This window comes from Triturus cristatus, chromosome 3_1 (assembly GCF_964204655.1).
Source record: "Triturus cristatus chromosome 3_1, aTriCri1.1, whole genome shotgun sequence".
NCBI classification, from domain to species: domain Eukaryota; kingdom Metazoa; phylum Chordata; class Amphibia; order Caudata; family Salamandridae; genus Triturus; species Triturus cristatus.
The window spans coordinates 503,168,598-503,188,642 of record NC_140583.1 but is presented as its reverse complement, the minus strand read 5'-3'; the positions used below and the strand labels follow the sequence as shown (position 1 = coordinate 503,188,642).

Genomic DNA, 20,045 nt, shown 5'->3' with positions numbered 1-20,045 from the left:
ACCTGATCAGCAGGAGCCCATGCCACCCTCAATCAAAGAACATCAGCAATTCAGCAAAAAATGGGGGCATACCATGCAAGAAAGAGAGCACTTTCTCAAACTCCTCAATTAGGGCAGAGGAGCGTCGCCCCACTGCTTTCTCGCAGTGCGAGAAGCAGAAACATAAAATGCTAAAACTACCATTTTATGATTCTGCTTCTTGCACTGCGAGAAAGCAGAAGTGTTTGGTTGGGGGCAGGCGGGTGGTCGAGTCTAATCTAGGGCAGGGGAGGGGAGGAGTGGCTTGCCCACTGGTGAGGGCGCTGACTGTTCGGTAGGCCCCAGGGCCGACAAAAGCAGACATGTGCACGCTGCTCTTTCTCCATGTAGGCTGCAGTGCAGCCTACATGGAGAAAATTGCCTCCCCATAGACGCCTGGATGGTCGGCGTCCCCACCAATCACAACGCTGCCATTTTAGTGTTGTGGTTGGCTTAGGGGAGGGAGGCTGCCTGCTTCCTGTTCCGAGACCCGGGGTGACTCCCCCACCACCCGCGAGTCATGCCATCCGCGACTGGTGACCCCATCCTTGATTGAAGATACCATATCTCTCCGCCCTTCTGTGGAAACTCCCCTTTAGTAGTACATTAGTGGGTGGTGATTTCAATATGCTAATGAACCCTGGCATGGACACCTCCGGATCCCCTCTGCAAACCAGGGCTAAGACAGTAGTGAGGTGGTGGTGCTGAAACATGGAGAGGAGGTAGAGAAATCCCCCAGACAGATATGTGTATTACTGCATTCCTGTTAGCTGGGTGAGACACACACTGGGAAGGGGAGGACCAGGCTTACACGCAAAGGGTGCTTTTTGATTCAGCGATAGGTCACAAGGATGGGGCCTGGGCACATCTCAGGAAGGAGATGGGGCTGATAAGGGAATCAAAGATCAGTGTTGGGGGTCCGCTGGGCTTACTTTTTGAGGCACATATCACTGTGGCTGACATCCAAGTGTGAACTCTAGTCACTCCAATTGCCTATGTTATGGGACTATAAACTTTGGAGACACCTGCTGTGACAGACTGATTTTCATGAGGAGGAGAGAGCATAGGAGTAGGTACATCAAAAGGACATCAAAAGAAGAAGAACTCCTACATACACCTTCAAAGACGCAGATGCTAAATTACATTTGGTGTCTGGAAAAGGATTATAAAACAGATCTTAGCACCCAAAAATTGGCATCTGCCAAGAAACAGATGGGCTATGTCACAAGGGAAAGCTCTGCAAAACATTTGCCTTTAAACAGGATTGGGGGCCAAAGCCTGCAAGTCTCCCAGGGGGACAACACCCAGGGAATCTAAGACCACCTGCCCTGGAGCACCAGCGCCTGCCTGCTGGCCAACACAAGTGTGCCCTGTCAGGCAGAGGAAAGCGTTGGAGGAAGCGGCGTCCAGTGAAGAGCCCTGTCAAGTGGACTCCCTGAGCGAGGTGTGAAGAAATGGCTGCTGCACCAATGCGGTCAATGCCCATGTGCAGAACTGAGTCGGCATAATTAAAGGGCCGCTGTAAAGATAGCCATGTGAAAGACTGATGTGCAGCAAGGGCTGAAGCCTTGTGCAGTACCCTATGTGCCAGGAGAGGCTGCTGTGTGAAAGACAGCTGTGCAGTAAGGGTTGAAGCCTTGTGCGGTATCAGTGAGGCAACCCTGTGTTGCAGGAGGGTCCGCCACATTAAAGACTGTTTTGCATTAGCGGTGTGGTGACCCTGTATGCCAGGAGGGGCTGCTGTTGAGAACTTCATTGTGCTGACCGGGCCAGAGACTGTGGACAGTGAGTTCCAGTGACTGCATAGGTCGGAAGGGGTCACTGGGAGCACCAAGGACTGCAGCACGTTCTTTCCCACTGGAGTGAGGATGCCATGGGAACACCTTCACACAGGCGTGAGTCCCAGGACCAGATCGTCATAGCTACCTCCATCTGGAGCTGAAAGAAGACTTACCCAGCAGGAGAAATAGCAGGAAACCTCAGATCACTGCAGGAGTGTGACTGCGAGTGGGGGATTCTGCACCTAGCGAGTGTAGCTGCCTAGTCTGTGTGTGGCTGAGTTACTTGAACTTGGCTGCAGCTGCTGTAAGCATCCGCGGACAGGGCACACTCCAGAATGCCGAATGCATGCCAGTGCAGGAAAGACGTGTTTCAGGCCCAACAATCCCTGGGGGAACTTGCTGCTGATTAGAGTGTGATTGCGATGGAACACTACTAACTTTAAAACAGAGTTGTAGTGAACTCTTGGGACTCGGACTGCCAGTAGACGATACTAATAGTGAATGGTGAATAACCATGATCGCTAACACAAGGATTGAGAAAGGCAGGGAATCGCAAAAGAGACACTACAGCCCCGATCTCAATGGAGGACTCTGTAATTGTTTGTGTATTCTTCCTTTGTGTGATTAGCGGTAGTAAGAAAGTACTTCTCTTTTTTCATAAAATTAAGTATTTGGCTGGACAATGATTTATTGCCACTGCTTCCTGTATTTTGAGTTGTAAACCCATGTTCACTAATCGGTATACACACCTTCCCCTGTGAGGGAGCATTGGACTGCTCAACCATGCCTAAAACTGACAGTCAAGTGCAGAAGGGGTACTTGTTACCCACGGTTGAGCACAGTAATCCCCTGCTTGCCTCGTGGCCATCTGAAAAGGGTTCTGACACTCACAATGGAGGTTGGATAAACTTTTATTGCCTCCAAGCCACAATTCAGAGATAAAGAAAAGAAATTCCAGTGGAGAAGAAATGATATGAAAAAGTTGTGCTACACAAACACAACAGAAAAAATTATGTATAATGTTGAGATTACAGCTGAGAGACAATCCATCATGTGGGCAAAGCTTGTGCTTACAATGTCATATTTGTAAGGTGGGTAGGGTGGTTTGATATCATTGTGCAGCCGATTTTCAGGTGTACCTTATTAAGTTTGTCAAGCCATGTATAAGCATCAACTGAAGATTATTTTTTAATGCATATGAAATCCGCATGGCTTCATCGGCTCACAATCAAACATTGACAAGGCTACAAAAAGCTTAATGTCTTTCAGATAGAAAAGGCAAATGTTTAATTGAAAAATTCAACTTTTTTCATATTTCTACAACTTTTACTTCTTAAGGTAAAACTTGTGAACACGTTATTTTCAAAACAAGATTTACTTTTTTTGTATGGGAGACCGTCTTTAAAGAAGGACCACACCAAGAACCTATGATGAATGACCTCTCCATGCTGCGCAATAGATGCACTCTACTACTGATGCTCCTACATTTACCTTAATGTTGAAGTTCTATTGTCTTAGGACTACATAAGACAAAGGTATTCCAAAGGCCGCACACAACATTTTTAACACACAGTTTTTTTTGTGAGAAACATTCAACAAGCCTTGGCTGGTCTAGGCTGTTTGTATCACCATGGCCGAGCTGTCCATATGCACCTAGGAAATGGAAAGTACAGTACAATTTATTATATGACACATATCACACTTGTAAAAAGAAAATAAAAAAAATTGAAAACCCATCATTCATAATATTTCAAAAGTTTATTTTCACTTATTTTTAAAAAGTATTTAAAGTATCCATTAATCAGCATTCAACATTTACCCTAAACAGATTGCAACACAAGGTCATAATAACCATCCTGTTTTTTTATTGTTATATATAGCTGAGCCCATACATCATTGTATGAAGCAAGGCGATTCGCTTCACCATTGATGTAGTGTGAAGCCCTGAAACGTTCCTCGGATAAAATATATTTACTTACAACAATAGTTCCAATGGTAGTGTTGGACCGAAATCTTTTTATTATGAATAATACAAGCAGCAGCATTCACTCAGACATAAACAGCAGCAATACAGTACCCAACATGTATGCAACATGTGTTAAAAATAATTGAGCAACAATGGCCGCTTTCTTATTAATGCTGGAAATGTCCTAAAAACGAATATATATAAGTCGCTGCAATTTGCGAAACCAAGTCCACACAACATTACTGTACGCGATCAACAGTCATCTTATATAAGAAAATATGTTAAAGTTATGTCTGTAAAATGATAACAGAAAAATGACTGTATGTATAATTATTGGCAAGATATTATACTACCTGGGTCTCAATAAAGTTTGTTAAAAAAATAAAAATAGTATCCAACATAGTCAGAAAATAATAACTTTTCAAATTAAGTATCACATATCTACAAAGCACACATTACACAACACCAGTCTCCCCAAATTAACCTTGGTTTGGAAATGGATGGAGAGGGGTTGGGAACTGGGGAAGAGAGCTTGAGTCATAAGAAAAGAATAAACAGTAAGAGTGTAAAAACATCATTATAATTTCAATAGTATATCACACTTGAAAGTCCCTGTAGTATATACTCATGCATCATCCCGCGTGTACATTGCCTTTGTCACGTGCTTGCATGTAAATGTAATTCTTATATTGTTAGGGTCTAAGTGTTCCCTCACAAGCGTAGCAGAACAGCTGTTGGGAATCCCTTAGCAACGCCACAGTTGGCGTTTGATTTCATTGCAGCAGGACGGCTTCGGTCGTGGGTGCTCCTCCTCCTCAAAATAAACTTCACTTAGTCTTACCTGCTGCCGTCCTTCAGTTCTTCACAAGTTGGCGATGAGCTGGTCCACCCCACCCAGCACCCATCGCCGTAATTATTTCCATTTCTCAGATACTTCTGGACCGCAACTTCCACCGGTTCCTCCGCTGCCATCTCCTCACTTCGCCGTCCTCCTGGGATCCACTTCACCCAGCCGTACTAATGTTCCGCACTGCTGTGATTCTTCCGGTGGCACAACTTATTCAGCTGAGCACTAATTTGAGTTGCTACTTGACTCCACTTAAAGGTACTGTAGACTCAGACGCGCATACGTGCTCGTGCTTGCTTGCCCCACATAACCTCACGCACGTTGTCATAGCAACTCCTCATTTTCAGCGCACGCTCCCCAGACTACACAGAGATTTTAAAGACGCAGAGCTTCATTTTACGCTTGTTTCATTTGCAAGCCTATCGCTTTCAATTCCAGTGCATGCTTCCTTGCTAATACTGAAGCTTTCAGTTACAACACGTGTCTATGGCTCTATTTTCTCTTGAAATCATTTTGAAAGACAACTCCATTAATTTATCATTGACTTCACCCTAATATTCGATTGTATTCAAACCACATCAGATTGCTCATTATTCTCATCTTTATTTTTATCCTGATATTATCCATGTTATGGCTTCTTCACAACAATTTCAACAGCCCGCTCCATTTTTACAAACCCCAGGCAAACCACTACTTAAATGGCGACAGTGGTAAAAAGGTTTTGAGAATTAACTTGTTGCAATTGATGCAGTGCAGTACTCCTCAGCCCGCAAAGTAGCAATCTTGTATGGTTGTTTAGGTGTGGCTGCATAACTGGTGTTTGAGAATCTTCCCCAATTTCCTGCACCAGGTGGTTCAGGTGATGACTGGGATGTGTATAAAGAAGCCCTAGCACGCTTAGGAAAATGATACTTTGAAGAACCCAGCATTGTACTAGAATGTCATAATTTCTTTAAGCGCAAACAAACTTCTGATGAGTGTGGAGGATTACATTGCTGAGATGAGAATTTTAGCAGCCACGTGTCTGTTTGGTGCAACCACAGACATGTGCATTAGAGACCAATTCATATTTTCATGTTTTTCCAAAAATTTAAAGATAGGTTGCCCAGCTGCAAAAATCCCAGCCTAATAGAAACAGTCGATATTGCAAAAGGGATAGAACGTACCACAATTTCATCTAAAATACTACAAGAAAGTCAAACACACCAAAGCGTTCATTTGGTTGAAGACTATTCAATGTGTACAGTAAACCTTGTAAACAAGTCTTCAAAACAGTTGCTCAAGAAACCAATTATTTGCTTCAGATGTGGCTCAAGAAACCATGTTGGAAATTCTTCCAATTGTCTGGCTTCTGGCAAAAGATGTTTGTCCTGCAAAAAAATAGGACATTTTCAAGCAGTATGTAGAGGTGGAAAAAGGTTTACCAGGGTCAATAAGGTGGAGATCAATTAGGACATAGACTTCTGTTCTGAAAAGCTGAACAATGTGGTTTTGACTATTGAATGTGATTCTATTGACATATGCAAAGCTGAGGGACCTTAGTGCGAAATAATTGTTGGGGCCATTCATTTGCAAGTTAAGGCTGATTCAGGGTCGCCTATCACCATATTATCAGATACCACCTTTCATGCAAATTGGGGTGACAGCGTCACTCTCACTCAGTCTGATGTTAATCCAAAAGCTTTCGGGGAAACACAAATTGATATGTTGGGTTACTTTCACTCCAGACTAGAATGTTTAGGCAGACGCACTTTTAGTAAAATATATGTCGCTCTCAAGGGAAGAAACATCATAGGCTGGCAGGATTTAGAAAAAATGGGCCTGTATCTCCAACCGGCTGCAGACCAGCTTATTGTTCTCGGTGATATTCCAGCTGATTATTGCATTCATGATGATGCTAAGGACATAGTTGTGCCTAACCTTTCTATTTCAGGTACTGGCATTGATCACATTCTTGATCAATTCCCTACAGTTTTTGAGAACAAAGTTGGCAATGTTATTGGTTTTGAGCATGAAAATCAACTCAAATCCAATGCTCAATCAGTCACTCACATGGTCCGCTCCCTGCCATTAAGTGCTAGAAATGAATTAAAAAAAGTATTGAAGAACTTATGTGATGAAAACATAATTGCACCATGCAATTTCTCTGCAGGGGTTTCTCCCATAGTGTTATCCCACAAAAGGTCAGGCGAGGTCAGGTTGTGTGCCGACTTGCGCTCACATAATCACAATATCATAGCGGATTGTCATCCTGTGCCGAAGATTCACAACTTGTTAGCCAATTTAGGTGTAGCAAAATATTTTTCTTTATTAGATTTAAAGTCGGCATATCATCAGATTCCCCTTTCTGCCAAGTCAGAAGAACTTACCACATTTGTAACTCCATTTGGAGCTTATAAATATCTAAGAACCTACACTGGCTCCCCGTCGACAAGAGGATCACCTTCAAACTCCTCACCCACGCACACAAAGCACTCCACGACACCGGACCAGCCTACCTGAACAGCAGACTCAGCTTCCACACCCCCACCCACCAGCTCCGCTCCGCCAGCCTCGCACTCGCCGTCGTCCCCCGCATCCAACGAACAACCTCCGGCAGCAGATCCTTCTCCTACCTCGCCGCCAAGACCTGGAACACCCTATCTACCCAGCTACGGCAGACCGAAGACTTACTTGCCTCCAGAAGACTCCTCAAGACCTGGCTCTTCGAGCAGTAGAGCAACTCGCCCCCTCCCGCCCCCCCCCTCTCAGCACCTTGAGACCCTCACGGGTGAGTAGCGCGCTTTACAAATATCATGATTGATTGATTGATTGATTGATTACCATTTGGCTTGGCTTCTGCGGCCAGCGTATTCCAGAAGTTGATGGACACTTAGTTGGATAAATATTCTCGAGGTACAGGTACAGGTGCAAGAAAAGCAGGCTAACATAAAAGCACAATTTGATGCTAGTAAACACTCTGTAGATCATTTGTTACTGAAAGGTGATTGGGTGCTTATTAAGAGTCTGAAGAAGGTGGTGAAATGTTGTTTCAAGTTTACATTACCAGTAACTGTTGTACAGGTGAGCAAAGGTTCAGCTCTTCTTGACAACATAGGTTGGTGGAATAAATCAGCTCTGGTGAAAGTTTCTACTCCTCAAGCTAACATCATTAATAAACATACCACCTGTAATACTGAAAATGGTGACCGGTTTGACTGGCATCAGGAAAGAGATGTGGGGTCCTGTTCAAGTATGGGGTCCATTACGCCTTCATCCATTATGTCAAAACAAAAGGTGACCACACCGGTTGCTCAACAGCAGGTCACAGACATACAGGAGATGTGAGATATGTCTCGCACAAAAGGTGCACGCCAAAAACGAATACCTTGCAAGTTAAGGGATTATGTATTAAATTGAATTATTTGATCTTGTCAGTGTTGTTCTTTACATGCGCTCGTTTTCTATGTTATTAGAGATATATATATTTAACAGATTCCGTGTAAGTTAAGAGAATAGGTATTAGATGTCATTGTTTTACTTTGTCTGCATTGCTCCTTACATGCATCTGTTTTACAAATCATTTAGTATATTATTTTTTATTTTATTTTTGGTCAATCTTCATTCTGTTTGCAGGGAGGATGTTGTGGTCTGTACTCATTTATCATCCTGCGTGTACAATGTCTTTGAGATGTGCTTGCATGTAAATGTAATTCTTATATTGTTATGGTTTGAGTGTTCCCTCACGAGCGTAGCTGAACACCTGTTGGGAATCCCTTGGGAACGTTGGATTCATTGCAGCTGGATGGCTCCGAACGTGGGTGCTCCTCCTCCTCGAAATAAACTTCACTTATTCTTACTTGCTGCAGTCCTTCAGTTCTTCACAGTCTCACTGAATTCTATTCACTCTCGCTCTAACAGAGAAAAGTTAGATGAGACAGAACACGCTACTTAGAGCTACAGAGTGGTCGACCATCTGCCAGGAGGGGACATTCTTTCTCATCTGAAAGAGCAACACTATTTCCTTTAGACATCAAACGTTCCTGTGTCACCTCTTGTTTTTTAAACACATAAAATTGTCTTGAACAGGCAACACTGCACGGAAAACCATAAGTTCGCTTCAGAACCTCGGGAAACGATCTCTATTTTCACCACATGCAGGTCCTGCATGCAACTTCGCATTGTTTGGCTGATCTCTAGGAATACATGGACCATGGCTCAATTCACCATGATCTCCCGTTCTTGGTGCCCATTTCGAGGTCAGATCTTGTTCTAGAAACCCCAAGCTCTGGCAATACCCACAACTGACCTCTTGCCAGCTGAATCTCCGATTAGCAATCCGTACTTTCACTGTATTTGCTTCCTCACTGTCTAGAAGAGTGCCCCATAGGAATCACTGTTTGCCCACTTTTAAATCCATTATCTCATTTATGGTCAGGAACCCCAAGTTTTGACTCTTACTGGATTTAGCATCACTTTGTAGAAAATCCAAGTTTGCGACGTGGAAGGGATGCAGTTTTCAAACCTGGAATATCCATGGATTGATTCATGATGTAATCGTCAGAGCCTCTGAGGCCTGTTCAGTATTGCTAATGTGGCCTTTTTTTCCTCCAAGGTTCCTTCTAGTGTGGCCATTCTCCCCGCTATACGATATCCTGAGTATTGCACATCCTTCACTGTACCCATAATTAACATGTGCCCTTGTGAACAGGGAACTTCAACTCCTGAGAAGTTTAGTATTCCCATCTCTGAAGTTCCTGGCTATCTTAGTCAACAGCAAGGAGAAGTCGTCTTTATTCTAGCCTCCCACGGTTTACCCTCTTAGGGTGGCAAGTCTGTAGTTTTGGATGGTACTCATTCTTAGCGTGCACTGGGTCAGGTCATCAACACAATGCTACGTGATTGCAGCTTACCCTCTACCATCACTTGTTGTTGGGTGGCTGCATCTTTTGCACATGTCAGTGACACACTAGGACAGCCATCCAGAGCTCTCCTTGGCATCTTGCTCTCCAATGGGTGAGGGTCTTTTGTGTGTCTATTGATGCATAGGGTCCTCAGCTATATTTCTGCTGGCACAGCAAGGGATCCTGATCACCTCAATCTGGGAACGCTGTCTTAGCTGCTTGCGGAACACGCCAGGCCTGTATTGTAAGCAGGGTCGCATCAGAGTTGTAGTGGTATCCAGAAAGCCATCACAATGGACCCTTGAACACCTACTGTCGGTCGGTCGGTCGGCTGCTTGTGAAACAGGAGTCAAAATTGTGGCACAGCTCAAAGTAATGAATGCTGTCAGTCTGTGACCCCATAAAGGATAGCTAGCCCCACATTTTGAATGGGGTAACTTGCTGGTAATTTGATTTTCGGTCTGAATTATTCAATACAATACCTTCAGTTACTTGGTATATAAAAATGTGTGAATTAATGTGGCCAACTAGAAGCACAAAGGGAGGCTAAGAGCTCAATTTGGGTGAAGCTCAACTGTAACAAAATGTCAGTATAAACAGGCAATAGGAGTAGTCATATGGAGGTCTGAAAAAAATCTGTAGGCTTTATGACATTGCCTAACATATTTTGAAATCTGGAAAAAAAAACTGCAATGGTTCATTGTCCTAGTTTCTTGGGTATTGCACATCCTTCACTGTACCCATAATTAACATGTGCCCTTGTGAACAGGGAACTTCAACTCCTGAGAAGTTTAGTATTCCCATCTCTGAAGTTCCTGGCTATCTTAGTCAACAGCAAGGAGAAGTCGTCTTTATTCTAGCCTCCCACGGTTTACCCTCTTAGGGTGGCAAGTCTGTAGTTTTGGATGGTACTCATTCTTAGCGTGCACTGGGTCAGGTCATCAACACAATGCTACGTGATTGCAGCTCACCCTCTACCATCACTTGTTGTTGGGTGGCTGCATCTTTTGCACATGTCAGTGACACACTAGGACAGCCATCCAGAGCTCTCCTTGGCATCTTGCTCTCCAATGGGTGAGGGTCTTTTGTGTGTCTATTTATGCATAGGGTCCTCAGCTATATTTCTGCTGGCACAGCAAGGGATCCTGATCACCTCAATTTGGGAACGCTGTCTTAGCTGCTTGCGGAACACGCCAGGCCTGTATTGTAAGCAGGGTCGCATCAGAGTTGTAGTGGTATCCAGAAAGCCATCACAATGGACCCTTGAACACCTACTGTCGGTCGGTCGGCTGCTTGTGAAACAGGAGTCAAAATTGTGGCACAGCTCAAAGTAATGAATGCTGTCAGTCTGTGACCCCATAAAGGATAGCTAGCCCCACATTTTGAATGGGGTAACTTGCTGGTAATTTGATTTTCGGTCTGAATTATTCAATACAATACCTTCAGTTACTTGGTATATAAAAATGTGTGAATTAATGTGGCCAACTAGAAGCACAAAGGGAGGCTAAGAGCTCAATTTGGGTGAAGCTCAACTGTAACAAAATGTCAGTATAAACAGGCAATAGGAGTAGTCATATGGAGGTCTGAAAATAATCTGTAGGCTTTATGACATTGCCTAACATATTTTGAAATCTGGAAAAAAAAAACTGCAATGGTTCATTGTCCCAGTTTCTTGGGACACCAGTGTAACTGGATATGGTCTACTCTAGTATTTCACTTTTTTGGGTGATTTATTACAGGAAAAGGTTTACAGTAGTATCTAGTCCATGCAAAACATAACAGTCTACCTGACCAATGATGATCCCAATTGCTGGATCACTATTCAAAATCACATTCAATTGGACCCGGAATCAATGTTAAATAGTTCTGACTGAGATCTGATTCTGACTGTACACTATCTTTTTCCCAGCCATAGATGTAATGTCAGAATATTTGGTCAATATGAAATCTCCAGTCACAGAAAGATAATCAAAATGCGCTATTCAAGCACCAGAATTGCCTGAGGAATATATAGGGGAAGTACTTACATACTCTGCAGCATTGCACTGGCAAGTAAAAAGTACAATCAAGAAATTTTAAATTCTCTAATCAATTTGTTCTTCCCCCGTATAACCTCCAGGTTGTTGCATGTTTCTGTAATGAGAAGTCTGGCCCTCTGGTGTAAACTGCGTTATGTTAATTCCTTTTTAACATATATAATGAACTTGCCAAATGTTATATCTCAATCGAGTGCAACATACATTCTGCAAGTGCTGGTTTTTCACTTAATGCTTTTCTGCTCTTATATTTTACAATGTGTTGTGCTGACTATGCTAGCCTTTTTCCTGCTCTCAAATAGAAGCAGTTAATCTCCCCATTTGTTCTAGGGTGATTAGGAATAAGTCAACTGAATAGTATTAGGAATATTAGTTGATTTATTCCAAATATAATTAAATGTAAATGTTTATTCTCTGTCATAACATTTGGTTATGTGCAATTTATAATTTTGTTCATAATTATATAAGAGTGCATGGCTGTAATTCTGTTTGTACTCCTAACACTTAACCCAATACTTACTTCTTGCAATACTGTATTTATTTGAAGATCTTGTTTAAGAGCGCTGCATCCTGTTTATCATATCTAAAGTGTATGCTCTATTTGAAATATTTACAGCTCTGCATTTCAGACAATATTTTGGACGGATCTAATCTTATTTTTATCAATATACTTCTAATCAGAAAATGTGGTAATCTTTGGATGGGTTAGTACTCAAGGCTCAAACCCATGAGCCACCTTTGATTAAAAATAAATTGTCAGCAATCCATTCATCAACTCTCCTCCTAGAATATTCATTACTTGCTAGTAGCTGCCTTCCTATATGCTGTCTTACAACTTTGTGTACAATGCCACATTTCATATTTCAAAAATAACAATTGATGGACGGAATGCTGAACAATGTCAAACATTCACCCCCAGTACAGAGGTCTGGGCCTGATTCCATAGTTTTTTTGCTCATCCTGCCACCCGTATTTAGACCCAGCCGAGACTTCCGAATCGCATCTCTCCCAACCTAGAGCCGGTGGACCAGAATGCTTTCAGAATCATATATCCACCGAACCTTTTCAAAAACTGCTGCAAAAACCTCAAACATAGGACTACTCAAAACCCATCCGGAAATCCTTATCTCAGACCCCTTCGTCTCCATCAATAAAGGTGATAAGCCTGCCTCTCTACCACCAGCTACTAACACTACCTTTTCTCTACCACCTGCTGCTATCACTACCTCTTCTCGGAAGGGCCCCCCTCTAGCTACCCCACTCAGATTAACAACTCCACCGCATTACACATGGTTAACGAGCCGCGACAGCACGTTCTTCACGAGAGTCTACATGCTCCCTCCCCCCCTCACGGTTAGCTGGTTCCAACTCTCCTAGCGCCACTGTTCACAACGCTGCTCGGATTCTCCCCAGGATCCCTGCCCCCAGCCCAACCCGCAATCCTGACCCAGTCCGACAGGTGGGCAAGTGTCACCTGCTGCCCATCCCCTCCTCTCCTATCCTACACATCCCCCCAAGCACACAGCTCCATTTCTCAAAATCCCCTGCCTCTGGGCCCACTCACTCGCCACCTCCCCCATTTTTCCCTTCCCCTTCTAGCTCTCCTCGACCACAGCTTTCCCGGGACCCAACCTCACATCCCCATTCACACACTTCATTGGAAGCCTGTCTTAATGAGATTTCACTCTGCCTACAACAACTTAAGGCAGATGTTTGTAGCTTATCACGCATCACGGAGGATTTGTCAGTCAACTCCAGACTAAGCCGCTCACATATGACCAATCTGCAACTACGCGCGCTCCCAGACTGTGGTTGTACCTGGCGCCCTTCCCCCCCTATCCTAGGCTAACCACACACCACTCCACCCATGCACCCCAGAGTTGGCCCTCTGCTCCGCACCCTAATGATCTCTCTCGATCCTCCAGGTGTTGAGCCTCTCTATCGGATAGTGATATTCACTCTCTCCTACTTTCATATGAACTGGCACTTCCCTCCACCCCATCAAATTTGCATCGAATTGAATCAATCCCTACTGATCCCTTCAGGGAACCTAGGCCAAACTCAAGAACTTCAAATGAGAACAACCTCACGAAAGTCACTCAAACTCTACCTCCACCAACGGACTCTCCCGTTATTTTCAAATTCGCACTCCTAAACTGCAGATCAGATGTTAAACACGCTGTTGATATTGCTGATCTCATCCTGGTCCAGGATCTTGACCTTGTAATGTTGACCGAAACCTGGCTAAATGACTCAGCCACTCCCATCCTGGACTTTCTAATGCCTCCCAAGTTTGATATCATTAGGTTGGACAGAACCAGTGGTCACGGGTAGCGTCACATGCTTACATCATAGTAAAATATTAGTGAAAGTCATTCATGCCGACCCCCTGCCCTCTTGTGAATACTTTTGCATTGAAGTGTATGGGGTCACCAATCACTCAAGCAAACTGCACATGTTCTACCAACCCCCTCGTGGCAACTTTCCCTTCACAGAACAGATCTTGGACATTTTTCGGTAAGTACGGATTTACAGGGCACTCAGATCTTCCTGGGTGATTTCAACCTCCACTGAAATGATGTAAACGATGTGCTGGTCAATAGCCTTAAATCCTTCCTATTTGACATTCACCATATCCAAATATGTGACACCCCTATGCATTTTAAAGGAGTCTCGTTAGATCTTGTTATTGGTAAGCCCAACTCTCTCCGCCTGGAGTCGATCCTCCCATGTGACTGGGCAGACCATTATTGCATCACCTTCCTCATTTTTGAATCGGTAAGAGCAAGCAGAGCCCAACCTAAGAACCCAAAACAGTTGAAAAGATGTTTACGGAACATCAACTCGCAAGACCCGACGGAGCTTTGTGATAACAACTTGCCCCCCCCTATGAACATATCTGTTGTCCATGACCTGACGGCTCACTATAATCACACAATGCTTAATGTACTTGACTCAGTGGCACCACTTCAGCTCAAAAGAGTGTCTGCTAAACTCTCCAAACCATGGTTCAATGAGAGCCTTAATGCCGATAAAAGAAATTTAAGACTTGCTGAAAGGAAATGGCGATCTTACCCCTCCCTTGAACATCTTTGTCACCGGAGATCCTTGCGAAGCATTAACAACAAACGCATCAGGTGCTCGAAGGCCACCTTCTTTAGAACTCAACTAGATCAAGCTAAAAACCATCCGAAAAAGCTGTTCGAACTCATCAAGTGCCAATCTAACAATCATCCTAACCTCTCGGCTTCGGGTCAAGGGGCACTGCCGAACTATGAAGAATTTGCTGTTTTCTTCAGGGATAAGTCTTCCAGGATCGAGTCTGATCTACGCTCGGCCCGGGATCAACTCTCGATTGGTCCGCTGAACACCCTATGCCCCTCAGAGTCGAGTATCGCGAACAGTCCTTCCGCCCCAAAAACAATGCATCTTGGAGCCTGTTCGAAACCGTGGATGAACCCACTATTCGTAAATTGTTGTTTACTTTGAAACCTTCCAATCCCTACAACGACCCTCTGCCATCAAACCTTTTCCCGGTAGTGAGATCCGCCTTACTACCACTCTGGATGACGATGGTCAATGCTTCTCTTATGCAAGGGGCTATTCCGGATTGCCTTAAATCAGGTCAGGTTACCCCGATCCTTAAGAAACCAAATGCGGATCCCATGGACCTCCTCAATTTTCACCCAATCACTAACATCTCCACCTTGGCAAAACTCTTGGAGAAATGTGTGCTCGTCCAACTTTGTCATCACATCAAACATTTCCAACTCCTGGGCCAATGCCAATCAGGTTTCCGCCTAGGTCATAGCAGAGAGTCGGCACTAACGCACATCGTGGATGATGCACTTAAAATGCTGGATCACAATGAGTCGTGCATACAGATCCTTCTGGACTTTTCTTCAGCATTTGACACTGTCAAATATGATCACCTAATTGACCTCCTAGAACACAGGATGGGTCTGTCTGGCCCGCTATTAAGCTGGTCCTCTTCATTCCTTCAGAACAGATCCCACCGTTTCAAGGTGGACCAATCCCTGTCCCACCCTACACCAGTCACCTTGAGGGTTCCTCAAGGTTAAGCATTGTCCCCCACGCTCTTTAACCTGTTCATGGAGCCTCTGACAGAAATTCATCCAGCATTCGTTATCATATGTGTGCGGATGATACCCAACTATACCAGAAGATCAACTCCCCCGAAGTCATTCAGTCCCTCAACTCAGTCCTGCTCGAAACACAAAGCTGGCTAACATGCAATCACCTGAAGCGTAATGCACTTCAAACGGAATTCCTACTGATCTCACCCCACAACCAATCCCTTGTCATGGAACAATGGTTAAACCAGCAGACTGCTCTTAACTGCAGATCGCACCTCGTGGACTCTGCGTCATCTCTGGGTATCATTCTTGACAAAAGCCTGAACATGCAGAAGCACATTAGTTCCCTCACCAAAGCAGTGAACTTCCAACTCAGCTTACTTAGGAAACTCAAACCCTTCCTCCCTGCTCATGACCTTACGGTTGCAGTACAAGCATTAGTGATCTCAAAGCTAGACTATGGTAGTGCAACACTTTGCGGCCTGCCTAGAATGACGATGGCTCCTCTTAGGGCTGCCCTCAATTCCGCTGCTAGGCTCATACAGTGGCACTAAAAAATATGATATATGAAGCTCGGATACAGCTAAAAATTGCATGCACGGCTCACAAAGCCATCCACTTCCAGACCCCGCTGTACCTCGCGCAGAAACTGGAACTCTCGTGTGGTTCTAGAGCCTCCGGAAGTGCCAGCACCCTTTTGCTTAAACCTCAAATTCAAGAAAAAAAAAAAGATCTATAACCAAGCCTTTTCAGGGTCGGCCCAGAGGATCTGGAATTCCCTTCCCTCGAAGTCAGGGTGAACCCTTCAACTGTCTTCTTCAAAAAAGAAGTCAAAAGGCTCCCGATGAAGAAATTTCTGTCTTGGCCTGCCACCGTCCTCCGACTCTGGGTTCATACCCGTTGTCTCTGGCCCAGCCACCTGGTCCAAGAGTAGGTCGGGCATTTCTAGACTTTAATTTTTCCTGGACCCGAAACAAGAATCCTAGGACTGGTTTTGGGGTATCACCCCTCATCAGCCAGAATAGCTTGAATCCAGTGGCATGGCGAGTGGGAGACCCACATCTGGTCATACCGGTCCAACTTTAGCTTATAAATGAGGTGTTCAAAAATTGCTATATCATACATGTTATCCAACCAGTCCTGAAAGGTGGATACTAAGATCGATTTCCAAAGTCGGGGAATCACCAATTTAGCCACCCCCAGGGCCGTGGAAAGTCATCTATTAAAATATTGGGTCACTGAAGGGAGGTCAGAAGTATCATGCAAGAGCACTATCTGGGCGCACAATGGTCTAGCCACCCCCCAACAGTGTTCTCTTATATGATCCCAAACCTGTGACCAGAAGGCCTTCAGTCGTTCACATTCCCATAAAATATGGATAAGGGGAAAGGTGTGGCGCCGCGGCCAGGGCGACTGACTCCGGAATCTGGGGATCACGGTTCGATCCCCGGCGCCGGCGGCAGATTAGCAGAGCACCATGTGACTCTGGGCAATAGCTTGCTTAATCTTCCCGACGGCCCCCAGCGCCTAGAGACCCCTACGGGTGATTGTTCGCACTTTTGTGGATTGGTATTATTATTATTATCAAAATATGGACTAAGTTAAAGTCCAAAAGGCCACATCTCCAACAGCGTGAGTCCACACAAAGATGGACATTATGTAACCCAGTGGTGAAGGATCTTAAAAAACTAAACTTAACTAAAGCAGTAATAGTTTATTATAATCCACCAGTAGAGAATCCCAGTCATCATCCAGGAATTGTGTGTTAAGACAAGATTCCCACCAGGCTCGCAGTGTAGCAGATGTGGTAGCTGAAAAACAGAGATACAACAGTGTGAGATACAATCCTGAGCTAGTCCTCCCAAATTTATCCAGGGGTGGATATATAGAGTAATGGGTGATCTCTGGAGGTCAGTATACATCTTTCCTAGGACATGCGTAAGGGCATGAGACGACTGATTAAATCTCCATAATTGGGAGGGTGAAATTGCAAATTCCCGTCTATAGTCCGGGTACGATTTGATAAAGCCACTAGAGATAAAGTCCTCAATGTGGTGAATACCATAATTAATCCAGATGGACCAATTAATTTTCTCCCCACCAACTCTTATGGCCTCATTGCGTCACAATGGGGCTTTTGTAGGGATGCGACTGGGGACTTACAGCAGCCTGTGGACCAGGTGCCAGGCACATTGGGAAGCATGTATGATTGGTTTCACGAGGGGAGTAATTCGAGGTTTCGAAGTGTAATGAACAGCCAGATCTCCAGAAGATTACAAGAATTAGCGCTCTAAGGATATGGGTAACCCATACACAGAGTGGGCCAACTGCTGTGCCAACCGATAACCCTCCAAGTGAGGAAGACATAAGCCACCCTTCTCTGGTGTGGAGTAGAGCTTTGCACCTTTTAATCTGAGTATTTCCAAACCCCAAATAAAATGGGAGATGGAGCAATGGCTGCTCCGCAGATAGGAAAGGACTTTCCAAACCCCAATTGAAACGGGAGATAGAGCGCTGGATGCTTTGCAGATAGGAGACTGACATAACCAAATTTAACATACCAAAAATGTAATTAAATTTGGGGAGGACATTCATATTAATTACCTGTACCCTACGCCACCATTGTGGAAATACGCTTAATAGTATCATCAGATCAAATTGCAATTGCTAGGAGTTCCACAGCCAACAGAAATAACAGCGGGGATATGGGCAACCCTGTTTGGTGCCTCGGTGGACCTCAACGTACGGGCAAAACCTTTGCAAAAATCTTAACGTCCACGTTTATCAATGAAATCAGGCAATAGCGTGGCCATTTCAGGGAATCCTTGCCTGGTTTCGGAAGTACAGAAATTTGAGCCCTAAAAAATTCTGCAGAGAGGTGGTCATCAACTAAGGCCTCGTAATAAACCCAGACCAAAATGGGAATAATCTAAGCTCTTGTGGCCTTATAAAATTCAACAGGAAGTCTGTCCTCCCGAGGTTCCTACCAGGAGGGCATATCGTTGATTGCTGGTGCGATTTCCTCAGCCGTGATCACACCTTCCAGATGTGCAGATTGTGTAGGAGATAGCCTTGGTATTTTAAGGGAATTAAAAAAAGGAAAATTCAGTGTCTGATGCTGAATGTGTTTCAGCTGTGTAAAGGTGTTCATAATATTTCTGAAACTTCACCACTATTGCAGTTGGGTGGATAATGAGACGAGCCTCAGAGTCTCGAATGGCAGGAATCATTTGGGATGAAGCTCGTTGGCAGAGCTGATAAGCCAAAACCCTACTTGCTTTATCACCCCTTTCATAGCGCCTTTGTCATATACAAATGGCATTTCTCCGCCTCTGAAGTATAGTGTGTATTCAGTTGATATTTAGCCAGTAGAAGCTCACGGAGAAGGGATGTTTTTGGAGAGGAGTTATGGTCAGTAGACAGGGATATGACCAATGCTTTCAGTTCTCGCCTAGAGTCTGTAAGCCTCCGTTTGATCATCGCTGAGTCCCTCATCAGCATGCCACGAAAAACAGTCTTTCCTGCCTCCGAACCCCCAGTGTTGGTGCTGAGATCACTGAGCCCTTATTGTCCTGCAAATACCTTTCTACGTATTCTGTGAGGTGACATTTTGCCTCATGGTCTTTATAATGGGAGGCATTTAGGCACCAAGGTCCTTGCGGGGTGTATGCAATCCCAAGTCTATGTGTAGATCTATAAGGTCATGATCTGAGATCTCACAAGGAATAATGTTCGTGTCTACCAAGTGTTGGTCGCCAAGGGGGTGCAAAGGAAGTAGTTAATACGAGTATGAATGATGTGGGAGCAAAAGGCAAAAGTATAAACGCTTCCTCGCGGATTCAGAAGTCTCCAGGGTCCCAAAGCGCATGATCTTGCAATAGATCACATATAGCACAATGGTCCCCATCATGGTATATGTACGGCCTACCTGATATTTCCAGTAAACTGTCAAGAGCTACATTCCAGTCTCCTTCAATGATGATTCTAGAGGTGCCAAATTATGTCAGTAACCTACTATCTGAGAAAGAAACCCAGACTTAGAAGGTCTGTGGAGTGTACAATGAGCCCACGATAACTGCTGTTCCCTGGATAGATAGCTTGGCAAACACATAGCTGCCATCTGTATCTGATCGAGTTTGGAGAATTCTATATGAAAGGTGCTTATGAAGAAGTATTGCCTCGTTTCGTAAGTGGACCACCTGTGTCATTACGACCCTGTGATGTGGGAGAGATACTAGAATGAAGGACCCGGCCCACCCAATCTGTCCACAATTTGTCACACTCTGTTGGAGACAGGTGGGTTTCTAGAAGGAGGGCGATCTCAGGTTTTTGATGACCTAAAAAAGGTGGGAGTTTACTTCCATTTGATCAAATGTGTCAAACTGTGCATGTTTAGGGAAACTGCCTTCAATGACCT

At 44.4% G+C, this 20,045-nt stretch overlaps 1 protein-coding gene across 5 annotated transcripts in view; it reads right to left on the bottom strand.

Annotated features, from left to right (window-relative positions):
- The window catches only part of RCCD1 (RCC1 domain containing 1), a 198,195-nt gene that overhangs the window by 67,270 nt on the left and 110,880 nt on the right, over nucleotides 1-20,045 (bottom strand). For 3 of the 5 annotated variants that reach the window (XM_085644384.1, XM_085644380.1, XM_085644385.1), the window contains one exon: nucleotides 2,693-3,452. In XM_085644384.1, the coding sequence (XP_085500510.1) occupies nucleotides 3,292-3,452 (161 nt within the window). In that variant the 3' untranslated portion in view covers nucleotides 2,693-3,291. Of the gene's footprint in view, nucleotides 1-2,692; nucleotides 3,453-20,045 lie in introns of those variants that run through there. The other 2 variants (XM_085644382.1, XM_085644381.1) reach the window with 1 other exon arrangement.